Below are 20227 nucleotides of genomic sequence, written 5' to 3' on the forward strand. Positions count from 1 at the left end.
CATATTGTGATTGTGTTTTATTTTTCTTCGTCAGAAGTTTTTACATTTCTTTTGGCGCCACAGTTGACCTATGTAACATCTGTAGTAGAAGATCATGTGGTAGGAAAGATTTCAGGGTAGACAATTTTTCTAAAGAAGAAATAAGGTCTTGCGATTTCAATGTAAAGTTTGTTTTCCTTATTGACGTCTGTGAGTAGTAAGCATTGTGGTAGATGAGGTAACAAGCTATTCTCTGAAGACAAGAGTAAGATATCTGTGAAGATAACTCATGTGTACTTTCGACTTTTTCGTGCAGCATAGCTTTCACAAGGTGACTTTGTTCTACAGAAAAATAATAAAAAGGCTTAGGATTTAATTTTGTCATTTTTAATGGTAGAGGTTTGTCTTAACCAGTCAAATTTGGGGTGGCAAATTTTTGCGTAGTTTTTATTACCTGAAAGTATTTGTTTAAAGACACAATCCAGTTTTAAGGCAGCCACTTTAAGCAATCTGTCCGCCTTTAGACTGTCGTCGTCTTGATTGGCTGCATTTTTCATCAGCGATCTTGCCATACGGACTTGCCACATTGACAGTGAATTAACTGACTGTTGATTAACGGTGCGAAAACAGGTCTAAATTGAACACTTTGTATGTAATATATTTAGTTTTTCATTATTTTAAACAAATTTTACTGCATAACATACCTCCAAAAGGTTCAAAAACACAAAATACAATGATGGATTTTGAATATCCTCCATCAACATAACAATATGAGATAGAGCATTATCTTTTCTTGGTGATCCTGAACAAAGGATAAATTTACCTCAACAAAAGCAATCATATGCAAACTTCTATTCATTACACAACCTGTCTGTGATAACTGTGACAAAAGCTCTGGCAATTTTTCTTTCAAAACTGATGGCTTTTTGAATGAATGCATTCCCTTTTCTAGTCGTTTTGGAAAAGACAAAAAGCTGCAATAGCCCTGAAAAACAATTAGTTTTCAATAAAATATACTGTATTTTTAAGATAGAAGAACCTTTCTTGTAACACTTTACCTTGGGATCCTGAATGTATGACAGGCAACCAGCTTTCAATTGGACATACATTCCATTTTCCAACATATTTTGCAATTTGTCTGGGTGCTTTTTAGTGTCAACAAGCATCGGCCAGTAACGTTGATCATTCATGCTTACCTTTAGCAACAAACAGTTTTATAAGTAAGCATAAATAGGCAAGTTTAAAAAATGCAAATAATGTGCGGTGAGCTAATATGCAATGGTTTATGAATTTACTACAAAAAGATCTTGATGCGTTTTGACATTGAGCGACAAACTGGCATAACAAAACATGTAATACTAACAATATAAACAGGAAGTAGTCAATTTCACACAAGCCCAACAGAAATGGCAAATACCCAGCAGAATTAAAAACACAAACAATCTCAAATGATTTAGTGCTCAAGCTTTCAAGTGAGCAGAAAAATCAATAGCACACACTTACTGATTGCAAGGCTGAAGCTTCAGGTAACATACAAGGGGCAACCATAGAAACAGTGGTATTATTGTATTTTGGTGTTGGCAAGTACTGGACAGCCACTCTGGCATAGCACGGTCTTTTTCTTGATACATCAATTGGTACAAGGAGGCGTTTTTCTGTAGCTAGAACGTACATGTGTCGCAGTGCCTACACAAAGCAACACATGAGTAAGAAGGTGAATCACAGATTGTCATGATTTGAATAAAAAGGTTAAACATGGGTTTTAAGGTTGTGATTGCAAAATACAACCTTAAATATCCGTATCGGATAACACACAAAAAACGAAGTTATCATACACATAAAATAAAAAAGTTGCTTTGTTTATGAATTGTTTGATGCATTTAGGGCAGTGGTTCCCAACCTTCCATGGACTGTGGCCCCCTAAAAGTGTCATTTTTGCCTCGTGGCCCCCTTCATGTAACCTTGTAAGTCCTGTGGCCCCCTTAAAATGTAAATGGCAAACTCGTGTGGAAATTGGATACTAATATCGGCTTTAAACGCAGGTCGAATAGAGTAAATAAGGGTCCGCATTCGTAAAAAAGCTTCAATATAGACAAATAGTATGCAAAATAGTTGATTAATTTAGGAAATTTTTAGTGGGTGTTTCTGGTAAATCTACACCTGTGGCCCCCCTGGGGGGCCATGGGCCCTGGTTGGGAACCACTGATTTAGGGTATGTTTTTGTTTGGTAAACTTAGTTCAACCCTAAAGGTTCATTTGGGTAGAAGTTCTGTCAGCCTGCCTTGCATAGCGCAATGCAAGTATAAATCATAGTAAGCTGGGCCCATTGAAGGCATTTTCTAGCATGTGCCTTGCCATTTGGGAATACTTGATGACCGACTGATTTGGTGTAACGCCTTTAATGAGCCTGGCGTACTATAATCAGTAACCTTGACAGTAGAATATTGACTACAAGAACTTTGTACCTAGTAAAATTTCTTCTATACCTTTGCTTCTTAAAAAGTTACTGTGTTATATATGTAAAATACATAAAAATGTAAAAATATATTAACAATTTTAAAACCAACATAAGGCGAGCTTTTATTACCTGTAAATGATAACGATTATCACAACTTTTGGCAGGAAAACAAGGATATATTGAAACAAGAAGAGCAGCGATGGCTTTGTTTGTTGTGCACAAAGTGTATCTGAGGAATGAAAAAATGTAAATATTTACCTAAACGTCATTGAGGTATTACTGGCCATAAAGATGAATCAACTGGAGACACACATCAAGGTTTTTCAAAGTACAACTGTACAAGTATGTGGTAAAAATGGACAAAATACAAATTAATTTGACCACCACTCTTTGCAAGAATTACTGACAAAAACTTTGTAGGAAAGAAAAAGCCTTAAATTTGAGAAATATTTACCTGCATTTTCCTAGAAATAAGAATCCCAAACCCATATGAATTGCCATTTGTGTTCCATAGTTGATTTCACCATCCAAGCTATAGTGAAGGTAGCAGCATATCTGTACAAATGAGAGTTATATTAGGTCAGAAACCAACAACAAAAAATTGTTTAAAAACAATATAAGAAAGATAAATGTGTAACAAAAAACGTTTACAATTTAATTTTTTTTGTTAACTTCAATCTTTTAAAATTAAAAATATTTCCCTGTTAACCTCCTATAAAAGTGAGTTTGTGGGCAAAGACATTAGCCTGAGGTTTTTGTTTACTGCTTCTTTGCTTGTTGCTTAACAGTTTTAGTCAAGTTTTAAACATCAAGTTTTTTTTTCTTTGTATTACTGGGTACAATTTAAGTACCACACAGCCATTGTAGTTTACCTGCAATGCTTTTAAGTTACCACTTCCAGCCACAACCAAACAAAGCGCAATGAGACATGAACTCAAACATGTGTCGAACAACCGCCTCCCAATCACCTGAACAAGCAGAAGTCAATAAAAAGAAATGAGATACACTTGATGGTAAAATCTGGTTCCTGTTTTGTGTTATTATTCCATGGAAAATCCCTTGTTAATAAGTTTTAATTTTTTTAAGGAATGGAGTTTTACATCAGGGGTACATAACATGACAGTCACATCACAAATCCTTAATTTACCATTAGTTGCCACTTGTATCCATGTTTTAGTTTATACATTACTAATGCAAAGAATTAAGATTTATCTTATAATCCCCCATCCACTGGGGGATAAAAGCCCAGATTATTTTTTTAACTAATCTATTAATTCAACTAAACAATTATATATTTCCAGTTTCATGAAATAAATTCAGACCAGTGTTTTAAAACCAAATGTCTAGCCCAGTGGTCCCTCTTTTTATTTTAACGCCAAACCCCCCCCAATATTTTTTGTTTTATTCAATTTACCTGGAGCACCCCTCTTTAGACCTTAATGAAAACAATTATTGCCTTCCTTACTTTTTTACTGGTTTTCATACATAAGTAAAACACTGTACCTCAAGGGGGTTCATTGGGTCGCCTGAGTTAGTCTGTTTAAGTATGGACAAGAAAAAGTTAACATAGTGAAGCAATGTGTCATATGCAGTTTTCTCCTGTGATCCAGCAAATCTGTGAAAATAAAAGTCTTTCAAGTAACCTGACGAAGTGTGAAAAGACTTTTTTGAAAAACTAAGTTATTTTTCCTTGAAAATGATTTTTCTGTTAATAGCAGTGTCAAAATGTGTATATGCTATGCAATAGGTATGGGCCAAAACTGCAAATGTTCTGTTTGCCTCGTTAATGCAATAGGGATGTTAATGCTTGGTGCTCGGTCACGCACTCAGTGCATTTTGACGTCACAAACATTCCTAATTTCACGGCTAGCTTTTCAAAGTCCCTTAAGTCACAGTGGTTCATTAAGCTGTACAGACCCCAAAAGTTATCATTTTTCAGTCCTTTTTGCTCTTGGATTCCCTTTTGGACACTGGATTCATATCTTAGCAGGTCATGAATGTGCAAATTTAATGCTCGGGTCAGTTTGTGCAACTGCTCGGCCGAGCACGCAGCTTCAAAAACAGCGAAGCTAGGTACCGAGTGCTCAGGGTCGGCCCGGCCCATCCCTACTATGCAACAAAGTTTAGTGAACTTGTGTTACATTAGGGTGTGGCCTGTGTTATAATCTTGTTAATTGTATTTGAATGCCCATTAGTGACTATATTTGAACACCCTTTCCTTAAGTACTAATAATAAAACCTATTACCTCAGTCCAAGTGCAAGGCAAGCACCAGCAATGATGGAAGCATGACATTGCAAAACTGTGTGCTCATCCACTTCAGATTCATCAGAATCACTGACTCGTGCATGACCTGATTCTGTCAGATGGGAACTAACAACTGGAGGCACATGACTTGAAATCTACCCAACAACAAAAAATTGTGAACAAATGACAACTGCAGTATCTCAAAAAATGGCACATAAAAAACTGGTTTGTACACATTGGTGGGTGTCAGCCGGTTCGCACCAGTTGTATAGAAACGTCTTTTTATGCAATCGATGAACCGGTTAGCATTACCGGTTACTGCCAACGGACATTTTGTAACAGAACAGGCTAAAAAATAAGACTTTTGATAGAACCGGCTGACAAAAAATTTTAATCCAACCACTGATTGTACATCTGTAAGTTGTTCATTTATCATGTACTTTATAGTGGATTGTTTTTCATTTTTTAATCGTAAGAAGAATTACAATAAACACTTAAAATACATCAAATTTTGTAATTGGCTTTATTAGTGAAATACCATGTTCTGGTTAACTTTGCAATACTGCATATTATTATAAGGCGTAGAAATATTTAGAAACCTGCATTTATATTTTTTATTAATTAAATCACTGACAATGTTAACATACCCATTCAATAGTTGGAACAATCTGATCCCATAAAATAAGTGATCGACTGAGAGTACGAAGCAGAAGTTGTTGGGGTTTTATTGTCTCTAGAAGATTGAAAGTGTTTGGTGGAATAAACCAGTCTGCTACAGCTCTGTAAAAAAAAACATGTGACAGTAATACAATACAATAAAATTATTGCCTAAATACAAACAATGGGTAATGCAACTGTTTTGTTACATGTCAATGAAAATTTGTTTGAAATTAAATCTGCTGTTTTTAAAATGTTGTTTATAAGTTAAAAATATTTTACCCATTGTTGGTCTTCAAGTACATCAGAGCCAAAGCAACAGTAGCTCCTGGACCAGTTACTTCAGTATTAACATGATCCCCTTCCAATATCTGGTGTTCACTGTATGCACCGCTGTTGTGGCTTGGACTGTATGCTTCATGAGACCTCCAATAAAAATATTAATTATTCAAACCATTACAATGCATAACAAAGTTTCATATTTAATTTAAGTGCACAAAGAAACGTCTTGCTAAAAAAACTAGATTTCAGGCATACTTAGAAACTAAGAAAATGCCTTTTAAATGCAACAAAAAGTCAAACAGTTACCATAGCTGTGTAGCAAACACATACCAATGAACACTACTTCTGCTACTTTGCTTATGTTTTCCAGTCATGAAGTGAAAAAGTTTGTCCGACATGTTTAAGTCGGAAAGTTCAGGCATTCCATTGCCCCGGCCCAGTGTAACCATACCAAGAGCAAATCCAGCGCTCAATGCATACGATTCACGCTCTGTGCAAACCTCACTGTCATTGTTAGGACTCCGATCTGCAAAAATTTTAGTAAACAACATAAACAATTAAAGCATGTACACAATGCATTATAATTTTTTGTAAATGAAATGTTTTAATTTGTAGTCAGTGTTCATAATTTTTGGAAGATATTGTTTGTTTTTTGTTGTTGTTAACGAATAATTTGTTCGGTTACGACTATGAGTCTGGTTAATCCAAAAAAATATTTTTTGTGTACTGCTTAAAAACAGTGCACTGCTATGTACAGCCCATTGGAAAAAGGAAGAACAGATGTACCACTTGAAGAGTAAAATCCAGCAATCATTTTATAAATGAATGAATCTCAAAACCAATTTATTTTCTAACTTAGACTTAGCTGTACAATAGATCAATCCCATTTTACCTATTTCTCTTAGCATAACTTCTGCCACCAATCTCTGTGCTGATCCCAAATAAAGAAATCCTACAGCTGATACAGCAGCAGTTTGTACTCGATATGGGATATCGAGCTGAGTGGATGTTGCTGGTAAAAGGGCGGAGATGTGGACACTGAGAACTCTCATAGTTGACAAGTCACAACTTCCACACCTTCGACAAAAGTAGAAAGTTTATTTTAAGCAATTCGTTTTGTGTTTTTTAAAGACATAAATTATAAGCTTTCTACTTTTTTTTCTTGTTTACCCCTTTGCAGGTTTAATGGCACATTTCCTCAAGTTTTCTTTAAGCTCAAAATATTTTTGTGTAAGTAAAAATACAACATTTTTTGTTAAATATATGAGCAGTTGCTGCCAGGCATAATATTAAATTTATAGAGCTCTTCTGGGAATTGAAAATACAATACAGTATAAACATCTAAACATTAATATATTTTATTTGCATAATGAACAAACTATATCTAATCACAAAGGTAAGCTTAATACAAAACAGAATACACGTTTAAAAATTATGAAACTGACTTGTCACTAGCCAAACCCAATAGAAGTCCAATTGTGGTAAGTTCATGAATCTTCTGAAGATAGTCGTGAATATTTAAGGTTTGCAATTCCTGTAAATGGTGGTTTAGCCCAAGACCAAATAAAACCCCTGCATAAGAGAATTGATAGTACAGTTCATCTTAATACAGGCAAATTACACGGATAAATGCAATGGCAAGACCAATTAAGGTTACTCTACATGAATTTGTACTACACAATTAGGGTACAGGCAATTAAATCACAGTCTTTCACTAACTGTGGCACAGGGGTTTGTAATTGCACATTGCAATATGCCACAACTTACAATTAGAATTATGTTAAGAACCAGACAGTCTTGGGACACAAAAAGTATTGAGTCAATGGAATAATGGGACATCTTGCCTTTTTGCAACATAAATACAAACAAATCCACTATCCTACACCTCTACATTAAAATCATGTTGCTGAATCATTACCAAAAAAAACACGGCAGCTCTTCTATAATGTAAACTATGTAGCAAAGGCAGAGAAGTTGCAATAGTGCAAAAAATTTAATCACATGGATATAATAAAAAGTCAAACAGTAAAAAGTATATGAAAACAATTAGCTACTTAATGAAGTCTGTATGGGTTGTGTAAGGCAGAAGCAAAATTAGTAAATTCCTGAATTGTAATCTACATGACTTCAGATAACTTTTTTACCTGCATGATCAGTGGATGGCTCTGCTGCCTTATCCGCTAAGTTTTGAGGGCTAGTGACTTTGCTCAAATTCAGATCGGAGCTTTTCTTAACAAAATTACAACACAAGAGTCAAATTGAAAAAAACATCACAAATGTTCACAATTCTGAAATTAAAATTTGCAATTCTAAAAATTCATGAAAAAAAAATTGACTTGAACTGAAATTTTCTGAAAAACATTCAGTCATTTGTCCTCCATCAAGCAACAAGCACGGTGATTTTATTTTTTAAGTTTAAAGTAAAGTATCTTTGAAAACTAGAAGGGTGGCTTAGCACAGTTTGTTGCATTTACACTATAACCTATGTTAAAACATAAATATATTTCCTATGCTTTTTTTGCATTGGGTCCCATATTAGCCATCGTCTTTTATAACCTTAGTTGTTTCTGCAGGCAGAAACTCATGGGTCCCCACACATGTAAAGTTAAAATAAAAATAGGCAAGGGGACCCATAATAAAGATCTAGAAATTACTAATTTTTTTTTTGGAAAATTTTATTCGATGTCCACCTGTTCCATCTGTAGTGCCAATGCTGCAGCCACTCCATTATGAAAATATGGCCATTCTGTTGTTTCAGATGGCAACTCGATATCACTATTTGCGAGAGTAATGGTGGAGTTGCTGGAAACAAAAAAACAACAACAACGTAATGTATTAAATCTTCCACTATCACAAACTTTCGTATACTTCATGTCTTTTCCAGTCAGGTCCAAAGTTGGCACAGTCAAGGATTCCATTGTTGAAGGTTGTTGACTCCTTTACAAAAAAAATTAAAACTCCTCTTTAAAAATGTTAATATAAATACTAAACTTATGAAGAGGTAAATAAACACCATACTTAATGTAGAAAATGTAATTATTATGAAACTATTTAACACTTCAGTAAGTTTTTTGTGACAATATGTGTGCTTACAAAAATATCTAAACTATGCTTATACAGAAATCGTCCTGAACCAGCCAGCACTCTCAGGTGTGGATAATACATACCAAACTGACGATTTCAGTACACTTCAATCAGTGCATGTTTTTCGTTATGCAGTGCACTATGTATGCATACAATGTCAAATTAATTTTACCAAATTTGGATGTTATAATGCTTACCTGAAGTGTAACATTCCTCTACCAACAGACAATGACATTGTTCGATTGAGAAGCTGCAATAAGCGATATTGCTTCTGTTCCATGTATTCACGATCACTGAGACAAAAAAACAAACAAAATATACATTTTGTAAACCTGTACAGCTCACTTATTGATTATTTTTACTTACTCAACGCCAGCTTGTTGCACTAAGAAGATTTTAGATGGTTTTGTTGAGTACAGAAGGTTGTGAGCATCTGCCATTCGATGGTCAGTTGGGAACAGAAGTCTATTAAAATATTTTGCACTGAATTTGAAAAAAAATAATTGTTTACACTAAAAAGATTCTTAAGATTATAAACACGGGAACAAAGAAAAAAATCAAGTATATTCTTTCCACACTAAGATTAGGTACTTTTAGTGGCGGTCAGGCACTACTAGAACAGTTTAACCAAATAAAAACAGGGTTACGAATGATATATTTAACAACAGATTGAATTGCACTAGCAGCACTGTAAAGATGAAAAAGCTAAAATGAAACCAATGGCAGGAGTGTATTGTCACATTAAAATCTTAACAATCTGTTCAAACCTGGTAACATTGTCGTCAGTTACAAGTGTTGAAGAATTTGCTGACAAATCTTCAGTTATTCCATTTTCATCGACCTGCAGTAAACTGATCAATTCTTCATCATCTTCCTGTTGATGCTGAGCACGATCGTCTGGTTGATCTTCCCACGCAAATCTCAGTGGATCCGTGCTTGGACATAACTTGGCATGCTGCCAATCACCAGCATCTGGCTGGATTTGTGCCAAAAGATCACTTCGGCCTAATAGGAAAACATTTGGGAATAAGATGTTCAATTCAAAGCTTAAAAACAGAAAACAAGTTCGTAACAACACATTATATAACTTAGTTAGTTGGTTTTCTACAAATGCAAAAAGTGTTTATCCACTGAAAAAAATTTAGTCTCTGATTTTTTTGCTATGTTATACCATTTACCCATTCTGTTTTGAAGATATATATTTGTTCATGTAAGGAGTTTGTAGTAAAGTTTACATAGGGGTCGACAGATGCTGATTTAAATAAAGAAATGACATTTACATAAGCAGCAATTTTTGTTTTCTTTTATTGCACTGGCAACAATTGAATCTTAAAGTTTTACCCAGCAAAGCAAGGGCTTCTGGACTGAAAGAAAGATCAGGGTTTGCAGAACATTTCCGTAGAGCATTGTGCACAGCAAGAGCGACACCATGTGGCCAAACCATGAGTTCATCTTGGTCAATTCCCACAGACACCATGTACGTTAAAACCTTCTGTACAACGGATGGACCTTCTTCTTTTAGAAATTTGTCTGCCTTCTGAGTTGGGTCACAACACTGAGAAATGCTGAAAATGAAATTGTGTGATGTACTTTTGGAAAGGCTGCATTGTTTATTTTTTAATGTTATGGTCAATAATGACTTCTTACTGTAGTCTTTTTACCCTTTTATAAAGCCTGTCACTTTTTAACTTGATTTAATTAGTTGGAATGGAACTTCAAAATTTGTTAACCTCTTTTTAATGCCCCTACATTAAAAATACAAGTTTAATAAAGTTTAATTCATCTTGTTGTACTCAGTTGGAACAACGTTGCCAAAATTTCCCACTTTTTTATGCATAATATATACATTTAATTACACTGATTTAACAAATTGATATCTAGAAGATCTACAGGATTGGTGACAAATTTTGTTTAAAAAGGCCAAAAAAAGTTAAAATGTCAAAAACAAACATTGTAATCAACCTACTTAAATGCAGTTTTCATCAATGGGGCAAACACAGTAGTAGAAGGTGAGTGACTCTTGTTGAAAAGGCAATCATAAATCTGCAAACAAGTAAACAAATACATATATGTACAACAAATTTTAACTGGATCGTCATACCTTTAAAACTCGCTCAGTTTTAACAGTAACACCAGGAATGTATGGAAAAGGTGACTTGCACGCTCCCAATGTAATGAGATCATCAAGGTTTTCAAACACTGATGGGGTAATGGCAGGTGAAAATGAGCCTGGTAGTTTCAAGTCCAGTTCTGTTTTAAAACAGTTTGTTAACACGACACAATTATCATATTTGTTTGTGTATGTAAATACAAACAGTACCTTAATAATGAACAAAGTATTGTTAGAACAAAACCTTTATTAATTTACAGTTTATTTGTAAAAAAAGACAAAACTACGTTGTTATTTAGAATGCAGCAGGTTTTGTGTGGCATTACTGTAAAATTTGAGTGTTGACTAGGCATCTCTACACAAAATTAAAATCAATTTGAAAACGTTACAAGGAATAATTAAAAACATGACTGATAAAGAATTTCTGTGTGCAACAAGTAACAGCCATTGTTGAACATTTGTAATAAATTGTCCGTACTCCTACAGGCCTGGGTGGTGAAGGCAAGCTTAATAAAATGGCATATTGAATAAAAACACAGTGTTACCTTCTTCCACAGGTGAAGGTTGATCATCATTGGATTTTGCATTCAAGTAAGCTTGCATTAGGGCAGGGTTGTGGAGGGCATGAGAATGGAGGAATTTCATGTGGTGTAGATCCTTTGCAAGTCGAAAGAGCAGTGAAGACATGAGATGAACATTGCTCCAAGTGATCGTGCTAAGTTTTTGTTCCTAAATAGAGATAAGCTTCTTGTAAATTGTTCATTGTTATATATTTTTTTCTTTTCTGTTGAGACAAATTTATGCATGTGACAATATTCATTTACACTGTGTTTATTGCACAAGGTATGAATAGACATTTAATGAGGTGATTTTTCGTGACACGGCAAACAATATACAATTTCATGTTCAAGTATATTTTGAAATAATTTAATTTATTACATTACTTGCTTTCAGTTCATCATGATTTTAAACCCTTAAAAACCAAGCATACCCCAACAATGCTGTGTCTTTACTGACTGATATTTGTATCAGTTGGCATAAACTACAATTACACACCTCTGGGGCACGGCAACTTGATTTTAATGCATTTTAAATCTTTATCAGAGTATAATGCTGTAGAAAGACTTAAAAGCACAAACAAGTGTACGATGTGCAACATAAAATCCACTGATTTAAAACTAGTCATCTTCAACATGATTACCATAACATTACTGCTTACCTCATATACTAAGTGAAGGGCAGAAAACACTGAAGTCATGAGATGGCTGCTTAAATGACTGCTGTCACCAATTAATGATCCATCGATACTGCGGCGTTTTGAAATGGACTGTGTCTGCAATTTTCAAGCAATAAACATTACAATGCACCAAAATGAGGCCACAGGAAAAAATAAGTAGAAACAATCAGATAATGTACCAGATTTCCAATCTGATATGAAAGAACAGTATCAATGGTACTTAAGCCTTCATCAAATTCATCATCAACTTGCTTGCTGTATGAACTGTTTAGCAGGTATTCCCAATCCTGTCAAATGTTATACCATTAGCTCGGCTCATACCGATACATTACTGATTTCCAAACATGTCAATCTGACCTTTGAATCAACATTTTCTGTAGGTTTTGACTTCTTTGCAGCAATGACTGGAGAAGCTGATAAATCAAACTGCAGAGATAAAAAAGTAAAAAAACAATTTCACATCACAAAGAAATTTTTGGCCAAAATATTCTAAATATTTTTTTAAACTTATTTTTAGTTAAGAAACAAATCCTATTAATTGTGCATACTAAGACATTGCATTACAGATAAACCCAGTTCATCTTATCTTTCGTTTAATTGTACAGGGTTTGTGAATTCAAAACCTTGGCCTATTATTTGTTAAGAAAATCATCCATTTGTAAGCAAAACCTGATTAAACGTTTAAACAGGGTTCCCGCACAATTTTTGTTTATAAATTCCATGACTTTTCCAAAATTGTTCAAGAAAAAAAACAAATTTCCATAACCTTATTCGAAAAAAATCTAGCAATTCCCACAGTAAAACAAGACAAGAGGAGTTGGTATAAGCAGCCAATTTTCCATACGTGCAACGAATAGACAAAAACCCTATGTCATTTGAAATTCCTATCTCTATCTGGCAATTTCAGGGCAAAACAGGCGCCAAATTCGATACTTTTTCAAGGACTTTTGCAAAAGTTGGTTTTTTTCAAAACTTTTCCAGGCCTTAAAAATACAAATTTGAAAAAAAAAAAACTTTTCCAGGTTTTCTATACCTGCGGGAACCCTGTTTAAAAGTTTGGAAACATTCGTTGTGCAACTACCTGTTTTTGTCTGGAATGATGTCACCAAGTATTTATTTTTTCCTTAACAGAATTTATTTGCTCACAAACTATGTTATGACACTTACATCCATGGATTCTCCCAATCCAGTAGCTTTGAAGGAATACATTCCCATTCCAACATATCCAAGATACTCAAGCAAGCAGTCCACAAAAAGTGACCATTCAGCTTTCTGGCCATTCAGTGCTCCAGGAGCATGTCTTGTGCTGTACCACTTGGTGGCGAAAGAGAGATAGGTGTCATTGGGAAGAGTGTAGCGCATTGCTTTCAGGCACGTGTCAACTGCACAAAAGACAAAAGCAAAGGAAAATTGTTATAATTTAATGTTTAACAAGTAATTTTATGATTATTAAACTAGCTGTTGCAGCACTTACAAACAAAATGACTCTGTTTTGATAAATGTTTGGAAAAGTACTTTTTTCATCTTAAGAAAATGTTGTCCATTGACACAATCCCTAATCGTTTGAAATAAGTGAGGAAATCTGAACAAGTTCACTATTTTTAGAGTAAAATTATTTTTTTATTTAGATTTTTTTTCAAGTTAACTGTTTGTTTGTAACATTGTTAAAAGCAACCTTAAAATAAAACTTTGCCTAACAAAAAAAAACAACATATCTTTTTTTTTTTAACCACCAATTCGGGTGAATAAAATTTTGCATTGGCAACTAAACATAAAAATTCACACAAAAATAAATATTTTTGTTAAAGCCTTTTACTTAAATTTACTTAAAACTAGTTTTGTTATGGCAATAACTAAAAAAATGAAAACGTTAGCCAGATTTTTTTTACTTACCTAACTCTGAGGAACATAGTGAAGGAACATACACACGATATAACTTTCCACTGGCAATTTCCAGCACAAGAGTTGATCCAACAACATGTGGGATGCCAGAGAGCTTTGATGTGTAAGCACTTGTTGAGAAAGCAAACTCGTCACCGGTGAGAATATTAATGTCACTACCACTGTATGCAAGTTCTGGCACAGGTGATAACAACCCAACCTGAAAAAGTTTGTTGATAATGTTGTAAACTGTTGAAACAACAACGCCTGATTTTAATTTTTCTAAGCTACTTGAAAAAAAGTAAAGCAAAAAATTTTCAATCTTGGGGGGAAGTATATTTGAAAAATAAGTTTAGCAGTTATTGGGAAAAAATTCTTAAGTCATAGTTTGGAATTTTTTACTATTCAATACAAAATGCTAAGATGAATATATTCATCTTAGCTGATATGGTCGAACTGGCGATCCCCTACTACGAAGCTGACATGTGCAGCATACAACAGCGCTTGTGATTTGACTTTTGGCGGTTTCTCCACTGAGCCTGTGTAGAGCGCGAGTCTCGGAAATACTCCTGTTGTGGGTTCGAATCCCACCGCGGGCTAGATTTTTCTAGCCTATGCCTTGCCATATGGTGATGCTTGGGAGACCAACTGATTCAGTACAATGCCTTTAATAGGCCTGGTGTACTATGATCAATACAAAATGTTAGGCAATTTGCTTTTAAATTTACTTCTGTTAGAAGTGATACTGGCACAGCTTATCACAATTCTTAGAAAATCTTAATGCCTGTTTTTGCACTTTCATTTTATTGGAACTTTTATTAGACCTTCGTCTTTAAAAAGTAGGATTTGACCACAAGAATTTTTCAAAAATTATAAAAGCAAAAATCAAATCATTACCTCATCCAAATTTCCCATAGCACTTGCAGGGCGACTGGGGTGGGCAGGGGTGCTGATAGGCTGTGGTGTTGCAGGAACTGATGCATTGCTTCTCAATCCTTGTGATAAGCTAAGTGAAGCTAAAGGAAGTCCACTGACATTCATTTTTACCACCTGAAAATTATCCAAAAATAAGAATACATCATTTCAGTGTCATTTTGTAAGGTACATTTTTTCTACTAAGTTTTTCTAAAGGCACCTTTCCAGCTTTGAAAATACAATTATATTTTCAACAAAACAACACAGCTCATTTATAAAAAGCATTTGACCCCTCAAAATAACTCCAACTCCAACTGCTCTCCAGAGTATGACTCTGACTCAGATTCTGCTATGGTAGAGTCAAATATTTACAGAAAAGGCATGAAGAAATTGTTTCCTATTGATGGAAAAGATAAAACTGCTTAAAGCACTGGTAAATTACTTACCTTAAGGTAGCCAGAGTATAGCAATAGAAAGCCATTTAAGTCGAGCACAGCAAACATGTTATGATTCTAGACAAAAATACGACCAAAAGTCAAAAAAGGTCAAAATAGCTCATCTAAAGATTGAAATGCTGTGCTGCCACCAGAGTATTCACTATTGAGCATTTACAATTTAATAATGATTAATTTATTGATTCAAGAAATTAAACTATACATAGATCTTTTTATGGAGTCCATATTCACCAGATCAAAAAGTAAAATATTTTATTACCACCACATGAAAGTCCATGTTTAACTTACTACCAAAGGTGCAGCATCCCTGGCTGTTATACAAGTAACTGCCCCGAATATAAGATGTGACAGATCGTTGCTTGTAGTGTAACGGACCACTCGGAGTTGTGAGAGTCCATCGATGTGGTAGACAAGATAACTTTGGTTGCACAGATCAATTGTTTGAAACACTTTGGTGGCTTTGCCTAAAATTAGATTTATCATTAATGAAAGAGCACTGGATTCTATAATACAACTTAATTGGAGAAAAAATATAATCTAACGATACAAGGTAATCATCTTTTGTCGTCTCACCTACACTAAGACCTTCCCTGGTTCCTGATAAGGATTCTGTCCACATGTGGTCAAAACAAAGCTCTGGCCTCAAAGGCTCAGCTGATTCATGAACGCTGTTGTTGAGACAGAGGGACTCGTGTGATAATGGTGTGCAAGGTGATCGCGTCAAGTGTGGGGAGTGACGGAGAGGTGAAAATGCATTGCTGTAAAAATGTTAATAGCTGTATTTTAAACTTGACATTGGAATGCCCTACATTATTGCTTGGTGGGTGAATACTTTAATGAACTTCATGGCTGTTAATTTAAGTTCAAGAAATAAATTAACTGCTTGACAGAAAATAGTATATGTCTCAAAAATTGAGATCGTATTTAAAAAACTCCAATAGCAATCATTCAAATGCTAAGTATTAGGGATGGGCCGAGCCGAGCCAGAACCCGAGTACTCAGTACTGAGCATCGTTGGTTTTAATGCTCGGTGCTCGGCCAAGCAGTTGCACAAACTGACCTGAGCGTTAAATTTGCATATTCATGTCCTACTAACATACGAAACTAGTGTTCTAAAGGGTGTCTATGAACAAAAACAAATGATTTTTCAAATGTATTAGATAGTGGAAAAACGCGTACTTAAAGGGCATGACAGCTTAATAAAACACCGCCGGTGACGTTAGAGACCTTGTGGAGCTAAAACGTAGAAAGGAGATTTTTTGTGACGTCATAATGCACCGAGTGTGCTCGACCAAACAGAACATTTGCAGTTTTGGCACATCCCTACTAAGCATTCTATAAACCATGTTCAGAAAGTTTGGATTAGATCAATTAAAAATATATATATTACTCAGCCAAGCATCAACTTGTAATGCTTGTCAGTCCTAAACTATCAACCATCAATGAAATACTGGCATTTTTTTGCACTATGTCTGGAAACCAATAATGAGTAAAATACACCAAATTAGATCTCACAAACCTTTGAAAGAGCATAGACCCAGCACCTGGAGAAAATGCCTTACTGGAATGTGGGGTGTAGGATAAATGGGATAAAGGAGGGTGACGATTGGTGTGCGGGGTTTTGTTGTGAATATAGCTTGTCCCAATGTTGGATGATGAATGGCCAATGGGTGAACCACGATAACTTCCACCTCTGTATGGCGACAAACCAGGACTAGAAAGTGACATGTGGCATAGACTGCTGATCTGTACAAAATATGTAGAATTTAAGTAACCACAGAAACGATGGGAATCACTGCCTTTAATTGTAATGATCAACAAAACCGAATTTGTACAATAGAGGAGACAAAAAATTGGACATTTTTTATAAGACTGAAAAATGTATATTTTTATGTAATATATCATACTTGATGTTGTTGTTGTGGTTTGGCTGACTGTAGCGAGTTGATGTCATCTGACAAGACCTGTCGTGCTTTCCACACAGTGTGCAAACCATGTCGTTGGTCACATGTCATTATAAAATCATCTTCACAGTACACAACAGTATCGTTTGCCTTGTTCATGTAGCGAACAGAACCTGAAATTAAAAAAATAATAATAAAATCAGATTTCCGTAACAGGAAAGGTCACATATTTTAAGCAATAGTTCTGTAAAGCACATTGGATTTTGTAAAGCGCATTGGATTTTTAAATCCCAACCGTGTTTGTTTTGAAAATCAGTCAAATGCATATTTCAGTTGAACGTTTAAACGCAAAAAGTGTTATACCTTGATTTTTCATTATAACTGGAGAAAATTCTCTTAATGGATGTTGAAGACAAAATATAGTTGTCAGATCATTTTCTGATATTCCATTGCCAGGTATAGGGGTGGGACCATACTTCGCCGATTCGCTCGATTGCAATCTTTCCAAAAGCAAACCATATTTGAAGCACCAAACATCACGAACCTGCGTATGCCAAAAAAAAATTTATGAGGTTATAGGTTTGAATGATATTTTGTATTCAAGTAGACATATGTTTTTTGGGGGGTTACAGCATTATATTTATCAAGTTACTGAACCAAGTTTTGTGCAATTTTTTTAGCTTAAAAACGGAAAGCTTTAAACAAACACATGATACCAACATTTTTTGTTATTGTAATGCATCCACAAAAAACAAATTTGACTTGAAGATAATAAAGCTATGCTAAAACAATGGTCGAACTGGCAATCCCTACTACAATACTTTGTCATCAAGATTCAGCCTGTGTAGCTCAGTCGGTAGAATCCCGTAAAAACTTTGTCATGGGTTCGAATCCACCGCACGCCCAGTCTGCAGAGTGTGGCAGCTGCACGCGCGATTTCTTTTTTGAAAAAAAATTCGGCACGCCAAGATTTGGGGTTTGCACGCGAAAATTTTGCACCAAAGGCATTTAACTGGGCTGTCCTGACCTCTTTTACTTGCTTTGCGCCTGCTGAAATTGGTCTTGCGCGCGATATTAGGGGTCGTGCACGCGCGCACGCGGGACATATAGGTCCTGCACGCACGAGATCTCGTCGGGAACTGCCATGTTCTGCAGACTGGCCGCAGGCTAGATCAGTATAATGCCTGGTGTATTATGATTTACCTGAAATGGTAATGCTGTGACATAATTGTCCCCATCCTCACTATAGACATGAACAGCTCCATCAGCCACAACAGAAACACCCTCAATTGATGGGTGTTTTGAGGATTTGGGCAAGTCAAACTGATGTGGATCTTCACCATCAACAGAAAACTTGCACCAGACTGCCTACAAGACAAAAAACCTGTTGCACTAACTAGTAATATTGGGTCTTTATTAGATCATGCTTTATTTGCTTTACTGACTTAATGGGTGCATAAGTTTAGTTTGATGGAAACCAATAGGGCTGAAGCAATGTTGTTTTAGATTTACGTTCAGAAAAACACAAAAGGTAACAACATCATCAAAATCTACAATTTTGTGAACCTATAATGGTTGTACTCGCCCATGAGGCATCTTAGCAGACAAGAATAGTAACATACGCATGCACTAAATGAAACATGTAAAACCAAAACTTTCTTACTCTGCCTAAGCACAAATTATGTATGGTCAAAGAATTATAACTAAGTGCCAATTACAATCATAAGTTTAAAGTTGTGATCAAACATAAAATGGAGCTTAAAAATGTACCTGCTTCACCGGAGTGTCAACCGTAAATGTTTTTAAAACTACATGACCTCGACTCCATACAACTGTGTTACCAGACAAGTACAACTCCTCTTCTATTCCATTGCAATTTCGAAGTTTCCATGATTCATCATTCTAAAAAAACAAACAGAAAACACTTTTGTAACTTTAGGTTGAGGCTATGCACAAGCCCAAAAGCCAGTCTGCAGAGTATGGCAGCTGCACGCGCAAATTTTTTTGAAATTTTTTTTTTTTCGCACGCGCGAGATCTCGTCGGGAACTGCCATGTTCTGCAGACTGGCCCAAAAGGCTACAAACATTCTCTTAGTAAAAACTGCCTTAGGAACTGGTTACAAAGCATTTGATGATATTTAAAAAAATAAATGTAGTTAATCAAATGACAATATATGGAAAAAATAAGCGGACCAAGCAAACCTGTGGTTTGTCGTCAAGGGTCACTTGGCTAAATGTTCCCAGAAGTGTACTTTGACTGCTGCCAAGGTTTTTTGATTGGTGAAAGTGCAAACATAACAAACCTGTGTAAGCGACAAATTTTACAAGTGATGCATATAAAGAGTAATAAGAAATGGACAATACATCACAAAAATGCTGAAAAAAGGTGCAATAAGGGGAAAAAGCACTATTCGATGTTTTTAGGAAAACACACCACATGGCAGGCAGAAACACACCTGGATGTTGACTGCAAGCTTGCTGTCCACATGAAACAAACTCTTTTGGTTCCAGTGACACAATCATCACGCCTTGCATTGGTAAAAGGTTTGCCAAGCGTCGCACCGGAAACAGCAAGTGTTCTTCTATCTACATTTGCCAAAGCAATGTTTATGTCACCTTTTAAACTATTTTGTTGACGTTGAAAGACAGTTTCCAATTGAACACAAACACAAACTAATTTCTTCAATTCCAATCTTGCGGGAAAACATGCCCCCTTTTCACGCTCCATTGATTTAATAAAAATCGTAGTTAACATCGTTCTTGCACTTTCTGATACAAAATTGGAAAATCTGTGATAATCAATTTTTTTGTACAGAATATAACAAGTTATTTACAAACATATAATTTACATGCAGTGGTGGGATTCATATTTTTTGCCAGCCGGTTCTATCACAAAAGTCATATTTTTCAGCCGTTTCTGTCACAAAAGGTCCATTGACAGTAATCAGTAATGCTAACCGGTTCGCTGGTCTCATAAATTTTCGTGAGACGGTTCTATACAACCGTTGCGAACCGGCTG

The 20227-nt window shown here is 35.3% G+C and overlaps 1 protein-coding gene across 1 annotated transcript; it reads right to left on the reverse strand.

Annotated features, from left to right (window-relative positions):
* Positions 1 to 19935, reverse strand: LOC145238942 (anaphase-promoting complex subunit 1-like). Its single transcript, XM_080102234.1, has 42 exons — positions 19665 to 19935; positions 19411 to 19511; positions 18979 to 19110; positions 18412 to 18576; positions 17572 to 17752; positions 17212 to 17381; positions 16824 to 17050; positions 15878 to 16062; positions 15593 to 15768; positions 15296 to 15361; positions 14832 to 14984; positions 13947 to 14154; positions 13221 to 13435; positions 12411 to 12479; positions 12233 to 12340; positions 12036 to 12149; positions 11362 to 11545; positions 10808 to 10956; positions 10673 to 10749; positions 10048 to 10271; positions 9474 to 9711; positions 9073 to 9171; positions 8904 to 8999; positions 8491 to 8559; positions 8313 to 8424; positions 7767 to 7851; positions 7068 to 7194; positions 6515 to 6699; positions 5953 to 6148; positions 5623 to 5766; positions 5331 to 5463; positions 4684 to 4838; positions 3941 to 4052; positions 3310 to 3405; positions 2892 to 2992; positions 2567 to 2666; positions 1483 to 1665; positions 1038 to 1175; positions 847 to 964; positions 684 to 781; positions 434 to 611; positions 1 to 321 (listed from the first exon to the last, which is right to left on the reverse strand). Exons 1-42 carry the CDS (start codon positions 19741 to 19743, stop codon positions 41 to 43), a joined length of 6027 nt encoding a protein of 2008 aa, XP_079958360.1. The 5' UTR covers positions 19744 to 19935; the 3' UTR covers positions 1 to 40.
* Between the last annotated feature and the right edge of the window lie 292 nt (positions 19936 to 20227).

This window comes from Phallusia mammillata, chromosome 7 (assembly GCF_965637545.1).
Source record: "Phallusia mammillata chromosome 7, kaPhaMamm4.hap1.1, whole genome shotgun sequence".
Classification (NCBI taxonomy): Eukaryota; Metazoa; Chordata; class Ascidiacea; order Phlebobranchia; family Ascidiidae; genus Phallusia; species Phallusia mammillata.

Coding starts and splice junctions, on each gene's coding strand:
- LOC145238942 (XM_080102234.1), bottom strand. CDS start 19,743: ATGCAAGGCGTGATGATTGTGTCACTGGAACCAAAAGAGTTTGTTTCA. Junction 19,111..19,410: donor CCCTTGACGACAAACCACAG/GTTTGCTTGGTC, acceptor TTGTTTTTTTAG/AATGATGAATCATGGAAACT. Junction 15,362..15,592: donor GGGATGCTGCACCTTTGGTA/GTAAGTTAAACA, acceptor ATTTTTGTCTAG/AATCATAACATGTTTGCTGT.